The 18,036-nt window shown below is 27.7% G+C and overlaps 3 protein-coding genes across 6 annotated transcripts; 2 read left to right on the top strand and 1 right to left on the bottom strand.

The window, feature by feature from the left end:
- Positions 1 to 2,887: 2,887 nt before the first annotated feature.
- Positions 2,888 to 10,204, bottom strand: LOC124956465 (broad-complex core protein isoforms 1/2/3/4/5). Of its 4 annotated transcripts, none has more exons than XM_047512300.1 (5): positions 9,714 to 10,204; positions 8,151 to 8,553; positions 7,551 to 8,004; positions 7,191 to 7,484; positions 2,888 to 3,919 (listed from the first exon to the last, which is right to left on the bottom strand). In XM_047512300.1, the coding sequence occupies exons 2-4, from the start codon at positions 8,523 to 8,525 to the stop codon at positions 7,207 to 7,209; spliced, it is 1,107 nt and encodes a 368-aa protein (XP_047368256.1). In that variant the 5' UTR covers positions 8,526 to 8,553; positions 9,714 to 10,204; the 3' UTR covers positions 2,888 to 3,919; positions 7,191 to 7,206. The 4 variants fall into 4 exon arrangements, with proteins under 4 accessions (XP_047368256.1, XP_047368254.1, XP_047368253.1 ...); XM_047512298.1 differs by lacking the exon at positions 2,888 to 3,919 and adding an exon at positions 9,472 to 9,599 and having other exon boundaries at positions 6,944 to 7,484; positions 8,151 to 8,540; positions 9,714 to 10,203; XM_047512297.1 differs by lacking the exon at positions 2,888 to 3,919 and adding an exon at positions 9,472 to 9,599 and having other exon boundaries at positions 6,944 to 7,484; positions 9,714 to 10,203.
- A 439-nt stretch (positions 10,205 to 10,643) lies between these two features.
- On the top strand, positions 10,644 to 12,134 carry LOC124956473 (DNA-directed RNA polymerase II subunit RPB9). Its single transcript, XM_047512322.1, has 3 exons — positions 10,644 to 11,100; positions 11,188 to 11,261; positions 11,350 to 12,134. The coding sequence occupies exons 1-3, from the start codon at positions 10,972 to 10,974 to the stop codon at positions 11,537 to 11,539; spliced, it is 393 nt and encodes a 130-aa protein (XP_047368278.1). The 5' UTR covers positions 10,644 to 10,971; the 3' UTR covers positions 11,540 to 12,134.
- A 2,865-nt stretch (positions 12,135 to 14,999) lies between these two features.
- On the top strand, positions 15,000 to 17,965 carry LOC124956411 (cleft lip and palate transmembrane protein 1 homolog). The gene is made up of 6 exons (XM_047512194.1): positions 15,000 to 15,160; positions 15,484 to 16,068; positions 16,156 to 16,273; positions 16,360 to 16,563; positions 16,645 to 16,782; positions 16,849 to 17,965. Exons 1-6 carry the CDS (start codon positions 15,041 to 15,043, stop codon positions 17,607 to 17,609), a joined length of 1,926 nt encoding a protein of 641 aa, XP_047368150.1. The 5' UTR covers positions 15,000 to 15,040; the 3' UTR covers positions 17,610 to 17,965.
- Positions 17,966 to 18,036: the final 71 nt, after the last annotated feature.

Raw genomic sequence — 18,036 nt, forward strand, 5'->3', positions numbered from 1 at the left:
ATATATATATATATATATATATATCATCGTCTTTGTTATTACATATTGCTAAATATTTCCTATCGAACTTTTTCCCATCCCACTCCACCCTAGTTCGTACGCATTTATATTATATCGTTGAAACATATTTCTTCCGCCATTTTCAAATTTAATACTTACCCTAAAATAGATCGATAAAATTCGATCTATTCGATCTATTCATTCGTCATATATTATATCGTCTTCCGGTCTTCGAAAATATATATATATATATATATACATCCCCCACCACCGTGCGACGTTTTCCATACTAACATTGAACTTTCCAGACGGCTCGGCTCGACGTTGTAGTTTTTAAAATGGCGCATAAAAAGACTTTTATTTTCAACTTTTTTTTTTTTCTTTTTTCTTTTTCTTTCCTTTTTCTTTCTTTTTGGAATAACGATGAAAAAAAAATATCAATCTGTATATTCGTTAATAATATATGAAATTATAGGTGATATAGAAGGAGAAAGAGAGAGGTAGAAAGAAAAGAAAAGTTATACGATCAAAAAAACAAAAATAAAAAAAAAAAAAGAAAATGGCAGCTTTTCTTACGAAGCAAAAAAGAAAAAACAGAAAAGAAGTCTGAGAAACTTAAAGGAACTTCATATCGTTGCCGGTCTTCGTCAAGTTCGTCGGCCGTTTGCCACGAGTCGCTAATAAATCAGTCGAATTGTAGAGAGGGAAAGAGAAGAAAGAGAACGACGATGAGGGACTCTGAGAGAAAAAGGAAGACAAGAAGAGAGTGTAAAGTTATAAAGGAAGAAAAAGAAAAGAAAAAAAAAAAAGAAAGAAAGAAAGAAAAAAAAAAGAAAAAGGGAATACACGATGCGCGACGTGCCTTCATGAAAATGACGAAGACGAAAATCCGCTTAGAGTCCCCATTCGTTTTTCCACCATGTGCTATGATTGGGATAAAAAAAAGAGGGAAGGGGAAAGAGGAGATGGTTGGTTATAGGGTGGGGATGGAGTTAAGAGAGAGAGAGAGAGAGAGAGAGAGAGAGAAAATATGGAAATTTACGTTTGTCTGAAAAGCTTTCTTGGCAACCAGGGATAATTTTCTTACGCTCGTATAAAAGCGCTTTTACGTTTTACGTTGAAGAAACAATGTTTTTAAGCAAGAACGTACGCAAAAGTTTCTTGACACGAAAGATCATAACAAATTTAAGAATGAAATAAAATGGTTATTGGCAATGGTACATAAATGTTACGAATTAAGAGAACCTAGAAAAAAAAAAAAAAAAGAAAAAAAAGAAAGAAAAAAAAAGAAGAAAAAAAACAAAATTAAATTAAATTAAAATTAAATTAAATTAAATTAAAAAAAAAAAAAAAAAAAAAAAAAGAAAGAATGAAGACATTGTAAACAGAATGAGAACGCACATTGATTGAAGAGTACAAAGGAGAAGAAAGCAATTCCTCAAGCAGGAAAGTTGTATTGAGTGACTGCATAAAACAAAATAATAATAACAATAATAATAATAATAATAATAATAATAATAATAATAATAATAATAATAATAATAATGATGATGATGATGATGATGATGATGATGATGAGAGGGGTCTTTCTTCTTTTCTTTTTCTTTTTTTCCATTTTTTTTTTTTTCAAGAGTACTTTTATTAAGAAATACTTTTGCACTTATTAAATGCCTTATGTTTATAATTAGTTTTCATTATAATAATTATTGTTATAGCGTTGTCCTATTCATCTACATAGAAGCATGCTTACTAACACATGTTACACGATCTTAAAATTAAAAGCAATTTTACTCTTAAAACACAGCTTACTTCTAAATCAAACAACAATACTTGAATTCTATAAAGATTATAAATGCCGGCATTTGGATACGAATCTTGTATACGCAACTTTTCCGTAGAGTCGTGTCAGAGAGAAAGAGACAAAAAGAGGGAGAGAGAGATAGATAGATAGATAGATAGAGAGAGAGAGAGAGAGAGAGAGAGAGAGAAATAGAGAAAAATAGAGAGAGAGAGAAGGAGAGAGAAAAAAGAGAAATAGAAACGTCACTAATTTGTAATTCAAGCGAAATTTCAATATATATCGCGCACAAGCAATGCTTGTTTACGAAGAATTTTAATATTAGCACCGTAGGAAAGTGTGTGTATGTTTGTGTGTGTGTGTGTGTGCATATATATATATATATACACTCTAGTGAAATTTCCTTCCTCTTACGATCATACAAAAGCGTTCGTTAAGTTTTCAGAAAGAGAGAAGTACAGCGGTTTCGAGTATTTTCGTGTGTTATAAAAACAATGTCTCAGGAGGGAATAAAGCTCGCGCGATCTGGTAATATAAATCAGAGATATAAATATAGATTTTAACTTCATATCTATTTGTTATGCTTTTCTTTTTTTACATTGAAAAGCTTGCTTTGTTACTTTCAAAAATATCATGATTCCTTAGAACATTTTTATTATTTGTTCCGAATTTGTTTTTACGAATTTTTTTATATTTGATAAAAATATATCGATGCTACCTGTTTGAACGTGTACACTGCATTCACGGCCATTTGTTATCATTTTTCATTTTATATATATATATATATGTATATAATATATATATAGTGAAAACGAATAGACAATGAAAAAAAAAAAAAAAAGAAAAAAAAATAAAAAGAAATAAAAAAAAATAAAATAAAATAAAAAATAAGAAAGAGAAAGAGAGAGATAGAGAGAGAGAGAGAGAGAAAGATAGAGAGAGAGAGAGAGAGAGAGAGAGAGAGAGAAAGAGAGAAAAAGAAAAAAAGACAGAAAAGAGAAAGAGAGACGTGTCACGGCAGTTTATTTAGATGTTTAGTTATAAAATCTGATTCATTGTAATAAAATCAAACAAGACCGAATTGAAGCGACATGATTTTCTTTTTCTTTTCTTTTTTTTTTCTTTCTTTTTTTTTTGCGCAACCTGAACTTTTCGAATCCATTAAGCGCAAATCATTTTACGTATTGATACATCGATCGCACGTTTATCTTTCAATGATCCTTCAATGATCCTTCAATGATATCTCAATGAATATTGCACGCGTTTTAAACACAGTGTACGTGTCTTTTAGGTTTAACGATATGTCATTGAAAATCAACAAAACGGAATATTATTTTACATGATTTATATATGAGCTAATACAAAAAAACTTTTCACTGATAATTCGATGAAAACGTTGACTCTGATAAACCCATGATCGAAGTATATGATTCGTTCCGCGTAAGATTTTAGATAAAACATGATTCTTCACACAACTAATCATAATAGATTCGTTAATCTTATCAGATATATATGTATATACATATATATATATATATATATATATATATATATATATATAGATTCGAAAAATTAAATTCTCTATAACTCCATGATTTTCTATAACGATTCCTGTATAAAACATCGGACATTAATCCGATTTTGAGAACGCCAAATGGCATGCGAAGACTCATTGATGTTCATCCGAAAGCGCAATAACCGCATCGTGGTTTTGTGCAACTTATTATACTACATTTTTGTCTTAATCAATTTTGTTTATAATAACAAATTTATAAACTAAGTATAATAGAATATTAATTGTATTATATCTTCCTATCGAATTTGTTTTTCTTTTTCTTCTTATTCTTCTTCTTCTTCTTCTTCTTCTTCTTCTTCTAAATTTTCCAACTTTCAGATTAATCGTACGTTTCCTTTTTTTTCTTTTTTTCTTTTACGTTTTTTTTTTCTTTTAATCCTAAATCATGTTCACAAATAAAATAGAGTACGTTGTGCTTACTATTATCGTGCGACTATATAACAGTTGTCATAACAATAATTCTCGCAAAATGTAGCGTTGTCTTGGAAACAATAATAATTCCCGATCGCTCTGCCTATCATGCCAATAGATATTTGTCTCGGTAACTATAAAAAAAAAAAAATCTTAAAAATATGCATTTCGAGGAGCGAGAGGTAAATCCATTGATTCTAGGTATAAAAACCTACCTACAAATAATAATACCACTATAAAACGGAGACCAAATGATGGGATAATTAAATATAATATAATTTGCCTCAAAATGGCTACCTATGTACTCTTAAGAGTGGCTATGATAATAATTATTAAGTATCGTTCACGCTTCTTTGATTGTTGTTTAGTTACACACTTTAAGACGTTATAATACATGTGAGTATGACACGGATTTTCACTAAAAATATTTGTTAGATACGCTGAGCATTACTGACTTAAGCACTGTACTAAATTCACGTAAAACGTACTGTGTTATTAGAAAACTAATTATTCTTCATTGGTTTGCAATACTGGTTTAATAGATTTGTATAAAACCTTTGTCAACTGGAACTCTTAGAATAATGATTTACACGATACAGGTATTGGAAAGAATGCTACATACGAAGAAGTTATTACTTCAACCGTTTGGACGCTATAACAGGCAATATTCGCGAATTCTGTTTTCAATCTGTATCAATGTCACCGTACTCCAATCTGTTCTAACGCATCTCTTTTTTTTTCTTCTTTTTTTTTTTGTAACACTTCACATCAGCGCAGAATCTAACTGTGTAACGTTGGATGAAATTTAGTAAATATAATCTATACTGTATCTTACACTATGCTAAATCGGTCATTAAAAGTGAAATAAATCAGAATCAGCTATAATATTCTAATACTTTGATTACACGATAATTACTTAACAAAACGACATTGTGTATATTAATTAAGGCATTTATCAATGATTTTTATGTCAGTTAGGCTACTTATGTAGTTGTATACATTTATTTGTATACATACATTCTCCATGTTGCCTGATACAAAAAAGGTAAACGATTCTCTATAAAAGCAGGAGAAAAGCAGGCAACTATGTTGTAACTGCTGATAAATTTTAATCATGGCATCTTATTGTTTATGTCCATTTATGTATCTGGCACTCTTTCCTATTTTAGGCTGTTTTCCATTTATTGTTATTTTACTTTGCTGAATTATTGCATCGCATGGAAAAATATGGCTTTATCCAAATGCTATTTAACAAAGGCAATACACTGTAAGATTGCGTCATATATGCGCCATTTAGCTGTTGTTATACAATCAAAATTTTTTTGACAAGGCAAAACCAGTATTTAGAAAAGTGATGATTATTATGCCACATCACTTTTATGAAAACTGGTGGATACTTATTGACGATTACAAACATTGTTATTTGTACACTAGCATGTAAAAAGCATTATACTACTTATGTCATGATCTCTCATGTCCTGTGATGTTTAACAAAGTTAAATGGTAAACTTTGAACAAATACCGGTTCTCTTATCGTTATAGATGATCAAGGTATGTAAAATACAGGCAGAAAGAACAAACTTTCCTTGATAAAGATGTCTACAAAAATACTTGTATAATAGATTAAGAGCTGCAATGTCTACGATTTCAGATGATTATATGCGCCTCGTGTTACCAGTCTTGAACATAGTGACTTATGGATAAAACTTTATGATCTTTGTACTTCGCTTTTTACCAGATCATAAAAGTTATTGTTGTGCCCAACAAAAGTGAAGAAGCTTCTTTGTTATTACTATCATTATCGATATCATTAATATTATTATTTTTATCATTATTATAATTATTATTATCATTACCGTTATTATAAATTATTGAAACATAATCATACACAATGAGACAAAATTTGACATATATATATATACACATGACATATATGTGTGTGTGTGTGTGTATATATATATATATATATTTATATATATATATATATGTCTGGTATATGTTAAGCGGTGTACAGATGCCATAGTGACTTAAGATAATAAGATGCATATTGCTGAATTATATAAATATAATGTAATAAAAAATAACTTAAACTACAAACTTATTGTATCAAAAACATTTTGAGGTCATTAAAAAAATATTGTTCACTTGATATATCCGAACTTTTGTGAAGATTTCATAATGATAATGCCTTTTAAAATGATGAATAAGTAGCACTTGAAATCAAATCTTTTACACTATCCACATTTGCAGGCCATATTGGTCACTAAGTAGAAGAACGGAACACGGCCCGAAAGGAACCATATGAATTATGTTCGACCACAGCACAAGAGGATAATGGTTACCAAACTATATTTTACCATTTCATATGTGTGCGCGCGCACTCGCATCTGTGTTTATATATTTGCGAACATATGTTAATTGCATTCAATAGGTACCACATGTGAGAAAGGAAATGGCGCGAGGGCAAAACAATATTTATACTATATAACTATATAATATATAGTGGATAAATTTATTTGCAATTAATATTATTATTATGATCCAAAACATTCGATCTCTGATAACTGCATCCTTATACTGTGCAAATATGCTCATTTAAAAATATATAAATGTGTAATGTTTCTTTACTTAACAAATGTGACAAACATTAATATGAGATGTCACCTAAATTATGATCCTAAAATTGCGCAAGAAAAACTATGTTTTTATGATGCTTTGTACTGAAAAGAACCGGATGCGATCAGTCTTTTGGAAAACACTGAGTTCATCTCGTGCATTGCTATTGAAGAACTTTGTATCTTATGGAGAAAATACTTGCTTAGCTTAATGCTGTGTCCGAACGTTCACATATGGAATTTATATACATGGAAAAGAGCTGTTCAAAACCCTATTCATAAATATACACATATATATTATATATATGTATATATGTATATATATATATACACTTACATATATATGTATATATATAATATATATGTATATATATTATATATATACATATATATGTATATATATTATATATATACATATATATGTATATATATAATATATATGTATATGTATGCATATATGATATATATATATATAAACACATTATATGCATATATATATATATATATATATATATATATATATATATATATATATATATAATGTAGAGTGCATGCAATATTAAAAATTTTTATATGAAAATTTAAAATAAATGCACGAGTTTTATGCAGTAATAGATATCCTTATTAACGCCTGCATATCGCGTTCATACTTAACATCTTAGATGTGGTAAAATAACATATGGATAAAGAAAAACTCATAAAGAGTTTAAAGGGAAGGATGATGGTCCAGAACAGCTCTGACTTTAGCGACAAATAATTTGTTCGATTCAACTGAAATCTAAAAACTCACTACTTTTGGTATAGCACTACGGTAGGCTGGAATTTAGGCTGTCTGGCAAACGGTAGTTTATCATATGAAATGGTGGGCTTGCAGGACTTTCTGGTTGACTGTTCACTCCAAGATTGCTGGAACCACGTCCACGCTTTCGCCTTTGTAAAATTCCCTTCCTAACCATATAGAAACGAATCGTACTGATAGGTATATTATATTTTTCTGATGCCACCTGAAATGTCATGCCACGTGCAACCATATCTGAAGCTTGTTTAAGTTCTTCTTCTGAACGTCTTTGTCGTCTTTGATAACCTGTAGATGCATAATATTATTAATCAACTATCAATTGTTAAATTTTTAATTAATATTTATTCTTACCTTCTATAGCAGGAAATGGACTGCTGGGATTGCAGTTACTATTTCGTACCATAGTGATAGAATAAGGCTTGACATCTTGCTGTTGAGAAAATTGTTCATCTGGTTCCATTTTAACCATCCCCTGAGTTTCTGTTAGAGTAGCTTCGCAAGCACTAAGAGCCTTTTCCAAATGTTGTAATGCTTCACTATGTTCCATAAAATTGGATGAGTTTGGATTTTGCGAAGTTGGAGTATTATTATGAGATGGAACATTTCCTGTACTAGATCCAGCAACTGAGGTAGGCTCCAAAAAGCTTGAGCTGCCTTCATCGTTAGAGTGAGTGTCATCGGATTTGAAATGAGGTACATCATGTTGAGTTGGCGTTGATGGAGTGATAGGTGGATTAGAATCACATTGTTGTGAATTACTCTCGATTGAAGAGCTATCACTTCCCTGAGTCGATAAGCCACGAACCTAACAAAAAAATTTTTTTCAAATGATTCAATCCTTTACTATATTTAATTAAATAAATAAATAAATATATATATATATATATATATATATGTATTGTTATTCTTTAGAGTATTTTGAAATATACCAAAGCATTATTTATCCCATACCTGCAGGACTTCTGCAGCTTGCATCAATTTTGCAAGCTGTTGTTGTTCTACGTATACTTCACCACGGTACATAAACTCGACCAATGCTTGAAGTTCCCACATTCTCATATCTCTCAGAAAAATAATAGGATGAGTACATGGTATTTCTAGCAATAAGCGTTCTAAATAATCGCTACAGGCAGATAATACCACTTTATGACATTTGATAGAACCACCATCACAAGCTAAAGTAACATCGACGAATTGTTCTGAGCTCAATAGCTTTGGAAAAGCACTGTGCATGTTTGACTGGTGAGAATTCCATGATACACAAAACTGTTGCCGATTCCCACCTGGATAATTGCCTGGACTAGGCAAATTACTTCCACTTTCCATGATTAAGGTAATATACTGTAAAGGAAGCCTGTTAAAGCCAATATAAATCAATTAAAACAAAAACAATTTAAAAGAATATGTAGAGCATTAATTAACAAAGGATCTGTTTTTGTTACAAGCTTCAATAATAAAATTGTTATATAGTCCAAATATATAGATATATTAATTGTGGTATCATTCATATTATTCATAACTGTTTGATGATGTAATTTGAAAAATATAACAGAAAACATGTAACAACCGAAGCTGGAATAACAGTTTATTATGTAGACAATAATATACTTCATTGATCTAACAACATAAGATTTTTACTAACAATATAAGCAATACAAATAAGAATATATAACAAAATTTATATACATTTACCCATTATAACATACATTTAACCAGTATAACATACTAAAACTATTAACTTAAATTAAATTAATATAAAGCAATAGAATTAAAGATACAAATTAATATAATTGTATTTAACATAAAATAAAGAGAAATTACTTTTTATATATTATTTCTTAAGATATTATTTGTAAAAAGATAATTGATAAATTTTACACGAGAGAAAGTGAATAGTCATAACAAGAATAGGTTAACGAGAAACGCGACAGCATCGTTAAAAAAATGTACAATATGGCTGTCCAATATATGAGAAACTGTGGTAACAACAATATATACCAAACTACACTTAGATACAGACTATTCTTCAGTTATATAAATTGTGCAGCTAATCCTTATTCAAATTAGAATGTATAATCGCGTTAACGCTATATACCAATAAAAAAGAACCGAAACGGCAGAGAGTTCTAAGAAAAATCTATAAGAACGTTAGTAGGAGCATGCAACAAAACAAATCAGTCGGGATATATAAACCAGAATCCCCATAAAAATAACTTTGAAATTAAAGCTCTACTTGCGCGGCATTTATCGTAATCACGTGTTCAAAGCGTACCAGCCGACAGGTTAACCGAAGAATTTGTGACGTGTGTGCGACGCAGACAATTTTTTTGTTAATTGAAAAATGGTGAAATCTTTGTGGGAGACGCTGTCGGCGTGAGTACCATCACCCCCCAGGAACGCCTTGAACACAAGTATCACGTTTCTTCTTAGTTTATGAAACCAAAGTAGCATGAATCGACGAATATCAAAACGGCTTGCTCGACGATTGATTTTAATATAAAATATTTCACTCACAATTACAAGCCTCAGATGACTCCTCTTATAAATTCGCGTCGGTTTCGGGAAGAATCCCTTAAGAAAACATTCATCCGTCGAGATTTGCACTAGCTAGGGGAGCTGAAACGGAAGGGTGGGGGTAGTAAGACTGGGGGTAGCTTAGTGGAACACCAGCGCACCTTTTGACATTATCGCTAACTACTTCCTACACGCGATGCATAGTTACTAAAATTTTGATGAAGCATAATATTTCCAAAGGATAAAATATTCTTTCGTCATTCGTATCTAACATAATGATTATACAATGATAAAATTTTACAAATGTCCAACTTGATCGATACATTAAAGTAAAACGACAAAGCTCGTTAAATTTTATATACGTACAGTGCGCATCCATCATTGCGCAGAACAATAATCAAAATAATTTTAAGAAATTTAGAAAGGAGTATCTCTCTCTTTCTTTCTCTCTCTCTCTCTCTTTCTGTCTGTCTCTTTCTCTCTCTCTCTCTCTCTCTCTCTCTCTCTCTCTGTTTCTCTCTAATTAAAATATATTGACACATCTTTCTTATCTATTTTATGTAGTTATGAAAAATAATTAATATATATTTCTACATTTAGTCGACAATAAATAATATTGCAATACTATATAATATTATATATGGACATTATAAACAATATTTGTTGCGCAAAGATATCAATTTGAAATTTACCAATGAAAAATCTTATTAAACAGCTATGGAAAATACGTTAATTTTTGAATGTATATATAATATAGCCAAATAATATATTATATATACCTGTATTATTATTTATAAATTGAAATATAATTTTGTTAAGTCATAACAAATGATAAAAAGTTAATTCTTCTAAATATAATATTATTTATTACTGAATATGTAAATGAAAAAATATATGGACCAATCAGAATGAACTTCGTCACTTTTAATTGGACATTTGTGCATTTATCTACGTTTAACCAATCTTCTTGTTCAAAAATTGTTTATTTCTGATTGGTCATGAAAATTAATTAAATCTGAAAAAAAAGCTATATTAAAATCATATAAAAGGAACAGAAAACTGAAGCAAACTGAAGCAGACATAAACTTACCAAACGAATAGATGCCATCTAGTAATCAAATTGTTTAATCTTATAACGAACTTTTATGAATACGAATGAGACGTGCAACTAAATTTTATGTTTCATGTAAAGTGCGAATGAAGTGAAACTGTTAAGAAATATCTTTATTATTCTATTTCATAAAACATTTTGATAGTGATGTCAAAAATGACGGGATACGATACGCACGATGATGGTCCTGGATTTGTTGGTATTAGATTTTGTCAAGAATGTAATAATATGTTATATCCAAAGGAAGATAAGGAAAACAAAGTGCTTATGTATGCGGTTAGTATTTGTTAATTAAAAATTCAATAATATCGTATCATTAAAGAACTGATGGAGAACTTAACCTTAAAAAAATTATATTTACAGTGCAGGAATTGTGATTTTAAACAATTAGCTGATAGTAATTGTATATATGTAAACAAAATTATGCACGAAATTGAGTATGTATTAACCCGTATCAATAATACACGATTATATTACATTATCTATTATTTCATAAATTTCTTATATTGTCATTTTTAACCTTAGTGAATTGACACACATCGTTGCTGATGTTATATCTGATCCTACTTTACCAAGAACAGAGGACCATCCCTGTCCTAAATGTAATCACAGAGAAGCTGTATTTTTCCAAGCTCAAACCAGGAGAGCAGAGGAAGAAATGAGATTATATTATGTATGTACAAATCAACATTGTTCACATAGGTGGACAGAATAAATTTAATAATTTGCGCTACGAATCTATTTAATAAGTATATTTTTATATGATTTAAAGTAATATACTATTATAAATAAAATTCATGTAAATATGTATAAATTTAAATTTAATATTTTTAAGAACAACTCATAAATTTATAATTATTTTTGTTCTTTCCTTAACACTTTCACGGTTAGGTGTTTGCAGTTTTCATTATTTGCGATTATTGTGATAACACTGACTGTCATAATAAATTATTAAAACTGTTATTATATAAATCTTAACAGATAATAATAATACTTTTTTATCATTAATAAATATTTTTTATTAATTTAATACTTTAGTAATATATGATATTTTTCAAAACATTTGCCTCCATGAAGTGGAATGTTACAAAAAAAAACATATGTATGCTGTTGAACTTCTTTTTTTTTGCTGCACTGTATACTCTGCAGGCATTTCTAAGATATTTTATGGCGCCTTGTACTATTATTTTACTTATTTTATGCTTCCTCATATTAGTAAACAACCTATCTTGTGGATAATATTTTATAACTCTTTTTATGTATGAAGTACCTATTTAAAAACTTAATTTAATGGACAATATATATATATATATATATATATATATATATATATATATATATATATGTATATATATATCCTATAATATGTCTCTATAGACATTTGACTTACTCATTTGTGACTCATCTATTTCGGGACTGAAGTTCAGTAATTTATGAGCAACTTCTAATAGAAACTTTTTAATAATTATCTTATTTTCCAATTCTTTCTTATAAATTTAATAAGAATTAAATAATTCACAGTTTATTAAATATAATATTGATCTTCTTGTCTATTTTTTGTTTTACGTAAAATTGAAGTACGAAGTAAGAATTGAGTACGAAAAATCTTGGTCAGTCCAATCCATTCCTTTCATATATTTTTTATATTCTATTAGTTGGCTTTTTTATTCTTTTGTTTGTTTTATGACATATACTTTCAAATCATAGTTGCAAAATGAATGGTAAATATCATATATAAAAGTTTCTTTTTTCTCTTCCATGCTTGAACCATAATATTATTCTTTTTATAAAATTTTGTTTTATTTTCATTTAAATTAAAATTTTTTAAATAATCTGACACACTTCTACTTCTTTATAAAGTTCCACAAAATATTGTTTTACTTTGCAATAATTGCTGTGCAACTTTAACACTATTATAATAATTGTCCATATGATAATATGATATTATAAATTTATAAAAGAATTTAAGAAGATATTGTTAATATACATTTACTTTCTTGTACACAACATATTTCTAAATTGCAAATGTATTCCATGATACTTTCACAGATCATGCTTTAATCAATAACCCATATTTTATAATTTTTATAGGATTGTATTTGTAAAATAATAGTTTTTCTCTCCATAATATAATGCTTTCATCAAGGAACAATTCTCTCTCTGATTTGTATACTATTAAAAACTATAAAATTATAAGTTTAATTTTGTTTGAGTCTATTTTTACAGTATTCATTATTACTAAAATGTCAATATCAATATATCTGTTGAAATCATTCTCTGATCATTGCATTGCCAAAAATTGGAATATAAAGTAATGGATTGGTAGACAAATATAATATTTTCTTTTAACTTCCACACGAATCTCATTGGAATGATAAGACCAATAAATTTTTTTTCATTTCAATAATACTTATATCAGTCCATACTTTATTTCTATTCATGTTATTATTTGAATTGTTTTGATAATAATTCCTATTTGATTCCTTAATGAGTATGTCTATAAAATCTATCTCTCATAATGAGAACTAAATATGACTTTATATTTGTTAAATCTACAGATATTGTTTTTACATCTGATTCTCTTAAAAAAAAAAAAATCATTTTTCATGCATTCGCTATTCTCGTCAAAATCATTGTCATTATAACTTTCGTCATCGAAAAAGTTTCGCAAAGAAACTCATCGAACGATATTAACATAAATATCACTTTCACTATCTTCGTCATTACGATTTGACGTTTTATCACTATCACTATCAATATCAATATATCTGATAATAGGTCAGCATATACTTTTCTCATTCTTATCATTCTAATGTATTTTAATATGTCAGATTTTTATGAATGTCAATTTTGTAAACAATGAGTAATAATATTCTTTATACAGTTTGATATGAATTGTATAAATGATTTCTTTCAACTAAGAAGAAGATTCAAATGTTTACTATTAATGATGAATTATGTTAATCCTATGTTGTCGTCCTTTACTCTAAATAAACATAAGATATCAAATTCGATACAAAGTTGTCATGAAAACCGATATCATACAGACGTGAGACACCGTAAGCGGCTGATCACATTATAACATAACAACTGCCGTGAAAGCATTAAGTTTTTCTTTAACATATTAAAAATCCTCGAAATTTTGAGAAAAACATTATAAGAGATTTGTTTTATCACATATATCACATAATATAATCATTTTTCCATCTTTCTCATTTCTTAAAACGTTTTATCTCTTCTTCGAACGTTTTATTATCTTTAGAAATACTTTTAAACTCGTATATATGTATATCGTATGTATATTGAAAATACAAAATGTAAAAAATATAACCTATATGTTTTTAATTGGAAAAATTGATTTAAATGTTTAATCAGAAATATTAAAATATTATAGAGAAAGGAATTAAATAATTATATGAGCATATGTACATGTAAATGAATTTTTGTAAAATATAAATAAAATAAGATACTAAATATTAAAAGATGCCAACATTTATACATTGTGATAGTTGGTAACAAAAATATGAAATAAAAACCAAAAATTATACCTATATAGGTACAAACATTATATAATGCCGTCACTAAATAACCAACAATATGTCGTAATATAAATGGAAAAAAAAAAATAAATAAAATAAAATAAAATAAATAAATAAATAAATAAATAAATGTACAATGTTTTTTATATATTCGTATTTATACAAAGGTATTTGAAAAAATAAAAAATAAAAATTATATATATATATATAAATATATATATATATGTATACGCGATAAACAAACCAAATATTGGTTTTGCAATAGCATTAAGTTCTGTTAGTAATAATATTTTATACAATTCAGGTCTAACAACATTAGATTGTTAAATAGAGACAAATAATTTAAAGCAAATATTAGTGATAAATAAATAATTTTATGATGAAGGTTTGCTAACATGTATTAAAGCATTATTTAGTATTTAGTATTTTGTTATGCTTCCGTGATCATATATTCGATATAAAATTAATGTTACGTTAAAATAATATACTTATCTTGTCTGTGTGACACATTGACGACATTTTTGACTCAGCATATTTTATACAAATATGTGTATGCGTGTATATGTGTATTTGTGTGCTAAGTTTAGTACGGAAAACTAATACCAGATAGCAGTAGTATACAAATCATAGATTTATGCAGAAGGAAGATTCTAATCTTCATTAAGACTTTATCTGCGATGATGGGTAATATCGATGACGATTGTGATCAGCTAGAAGTAGATGTTAAAAAAAAGATGGATAATGATCAGCAAAATGGTGATGTAGTTTCGACCGAATCAAATAATGAAGAAAGAGATGTACGTTAAAAATTTATCAAATATATATTATCATTACATTCAAATAATATTAAAGTCATTGTCATTTGACGACGTCATATTATGGATATTTATCAAAAAATTTGTATTTAGAATGAGAATATCTATTGTCTGTAAAATGTGTAATATATTAATCAGAATTAAAAGAAATATTATTTATTATATATGAAAATAATATGCTTTAAATTTATTATATGATTGTAATTATAGAAAAATCTTATCCTTTTCTTTCTTCTTATATACATATATATTTTTATTACAGATAATAGAAAAGATAATAATTCTGAATTTTATATTTTTCACAGATCAATGCAGAGGTAGAAGAAGAAAGAAAGAAATATCAACCTACCCGTTTAGAATCCTTTTTTGCAATATTAAAATCTTTAATCATTAGAGCACTGATTGTTTATTTCATCAGTTTTCTATTAAAGCGTAATCAACCAGACAATAATTCTGCATCACTTAATAATGGCAATAATGTTCCAAAATTACAAGCCGTAAATATATTTGAGAATGGAACATCATTTGATCTACATATTTACTTGTCCGAAGCTGAAGATTTTAAATTTGATGATCCAAAAGCATTAATATGGCTAGAACAAGGATTGATTTATGGAGATTGGTATAGTGGACAAAATAATGATGGTTCTAGAAATCTGCATTATACTTTTACTCCATCAGATAAATTACAAAATAATGGTTCTATTTATCTTCATGTATATATTACTAAAACTGGTAAATCTCCAAATCCTAAAGCCGGCAAAAATGTTTATGCCGGTGATCATATGTCGTATAGAAAAAAGATGTTAAATAAATTCAAAAAAATTAAATATCAAAAAAGACATAATTTATTAACTGGCGAAACAACAGCAACTAAAGAAGAAATACAAGTAAGTAAATAGATTTCTTCCAATGTTTAATGAGTATTGTGAACATAGAAAAGATAAAATTTTTAATATAAATTTTTATCTTGATAGAAAGCAGAGATAATGGATCAAGAATATGTCTCACATTGGCATCCAAATTTAACTGTTAATTTAGTAACTGATCAAACAAATTGGATGTATGGACAAGTACCACAACCTTTAGATGAATGTGAGTAATATTTATAAATTATGATATAATAGAAAAACAAACAATTATGAATATCACTAAAATTAATTTGTGAATAATATATGTAGATATAAATTTCCTGCCTGGAAAATCATATTATACACCAGTTATATATATGAATGATTTTTGGAATATGCAACGTGATTATCAACCATTAAACAATAGTGTAAAAGAATTAGAGCTTAGATTGCTATATCAACCTCTTTCATTATTCAAATGGCAAATCTATGCAGCTCAATCTATAAGAAACAAATGGTCATCTTCAGTTTTAGGTATGTAATAATATAAGCATTGTGAAAATTTTTAATTAAATCTGAAAAAAATACTCTGAATTACTTTTTTTATTTCTTTAGGAGATACGTCTGACGAAGATGATACGGATCAAGACACTTTAAAAGAAACATTATTAGAAACAAATCCTTATTTGTTGGGATTGACTATAATTGTATCAATTTTACATAGTGTATTTGAATTTTTAGCATTTAAAAATGGTGAGTTAATATTAATCTACATATTTTATACTTATGATTTATTAATTCTAATTTATCTATTTCTAGATATTCAATTTTGGAATAATCGTAAATCTTTGGAAGGATTATCAGTACGATCTGTCTTTTTCAATGTTTTTCAATCACTTGTTATTCTACTTTATGTGTTAGACAATGAAACAAATACAGTAGTTCGTATTAGTTGTGCTATAGGTTTGTGTATTGAAATATGGAAAATTAACAAAGTCATAGATATTACTGTTGATAGAGAATCAAGAATATTTAATGTCTTTCCGAAAATATCCTTCCATGATAAAGGTTCATATGTGGAATCTTCCACGAAAGAGTACGATAGACATGCATTTAAATATCTGTCATGGGCTCTTTTTCCACTCATAGGAGGTTATGCAATTTATTCTTTAATGTATCTAGAACATAAGGGATGGTATTCTTGGATACTGAGTATGTTATATGGATTTTTATTAACTTTTGGCTTTATCATGATGACACCACAATTATTTATAAATTATAAACTTAAAAGTGTGGCCCATCTTCCTTGGCGTATGATGTCATATAAATTCCTTAATACTTTCATTGATGATATCTTTGCATTTGTTATAAAAATGCCAACACTTTATAGAATTGGTTGCTTCCGGGATGATATAGTTTTCTTTATATTTTTATATCAGAGATGGATATATAAGACTGATCATTCAAGAGTAAATGAATTCGGTTTTTCAGGTGAAATGGAAGCTCAATTAGTTAATGATAAAAAACAACGATCTATCAAAGATCGTTCAAAAGATGAATTAAGTAAAAAAGATAAATAATGCTTGATTTAGAGTTAGTATAAAATATGTTATCTTATAAGTTAACACTCAATTAAAAAAATTTACTAGTACTAATGTACATAAACACATACGTAAATGTATCTACCTGAGTTATATACATTTTTGTGTGTATGCAATATATTCAATTAGTTTCAATCTTTAGATGATTACAGGAGCCTCGCAAATTTTAAAAATATATTGTTATTTAATGTTATTTGGTATATGTATTGAAGAAGTAATGGTAATATTTTCATACATTTGTAAAAACCTTTTTTTCCCCCGGAACTAATTAATATTTTTTTTTATTTGTACTGTGGAGCTATGCGTAATACATTGCAATAAAATTGAAATTTGTATATTGGTAATTTATTTTGTATGACTATTTCTATAAGAAATTCTTTCTATATGACATTACTTTTATGATCCT

The sequence above is a fragment of the Vespa velutina genome, chromosome 22 (assembly GCF_912470025.1).
Source record: "Vespa velutina chromosome 22, iVesVel2.1, whole genome shotgun sequence".
Classification (NCBI taxonomy): domain Eukaryota; kingdom Metazoa; phylum Arthropoda; class Insecta; order Hymenoptera; family Vespidae; genus Vespa; species Vespa velutina.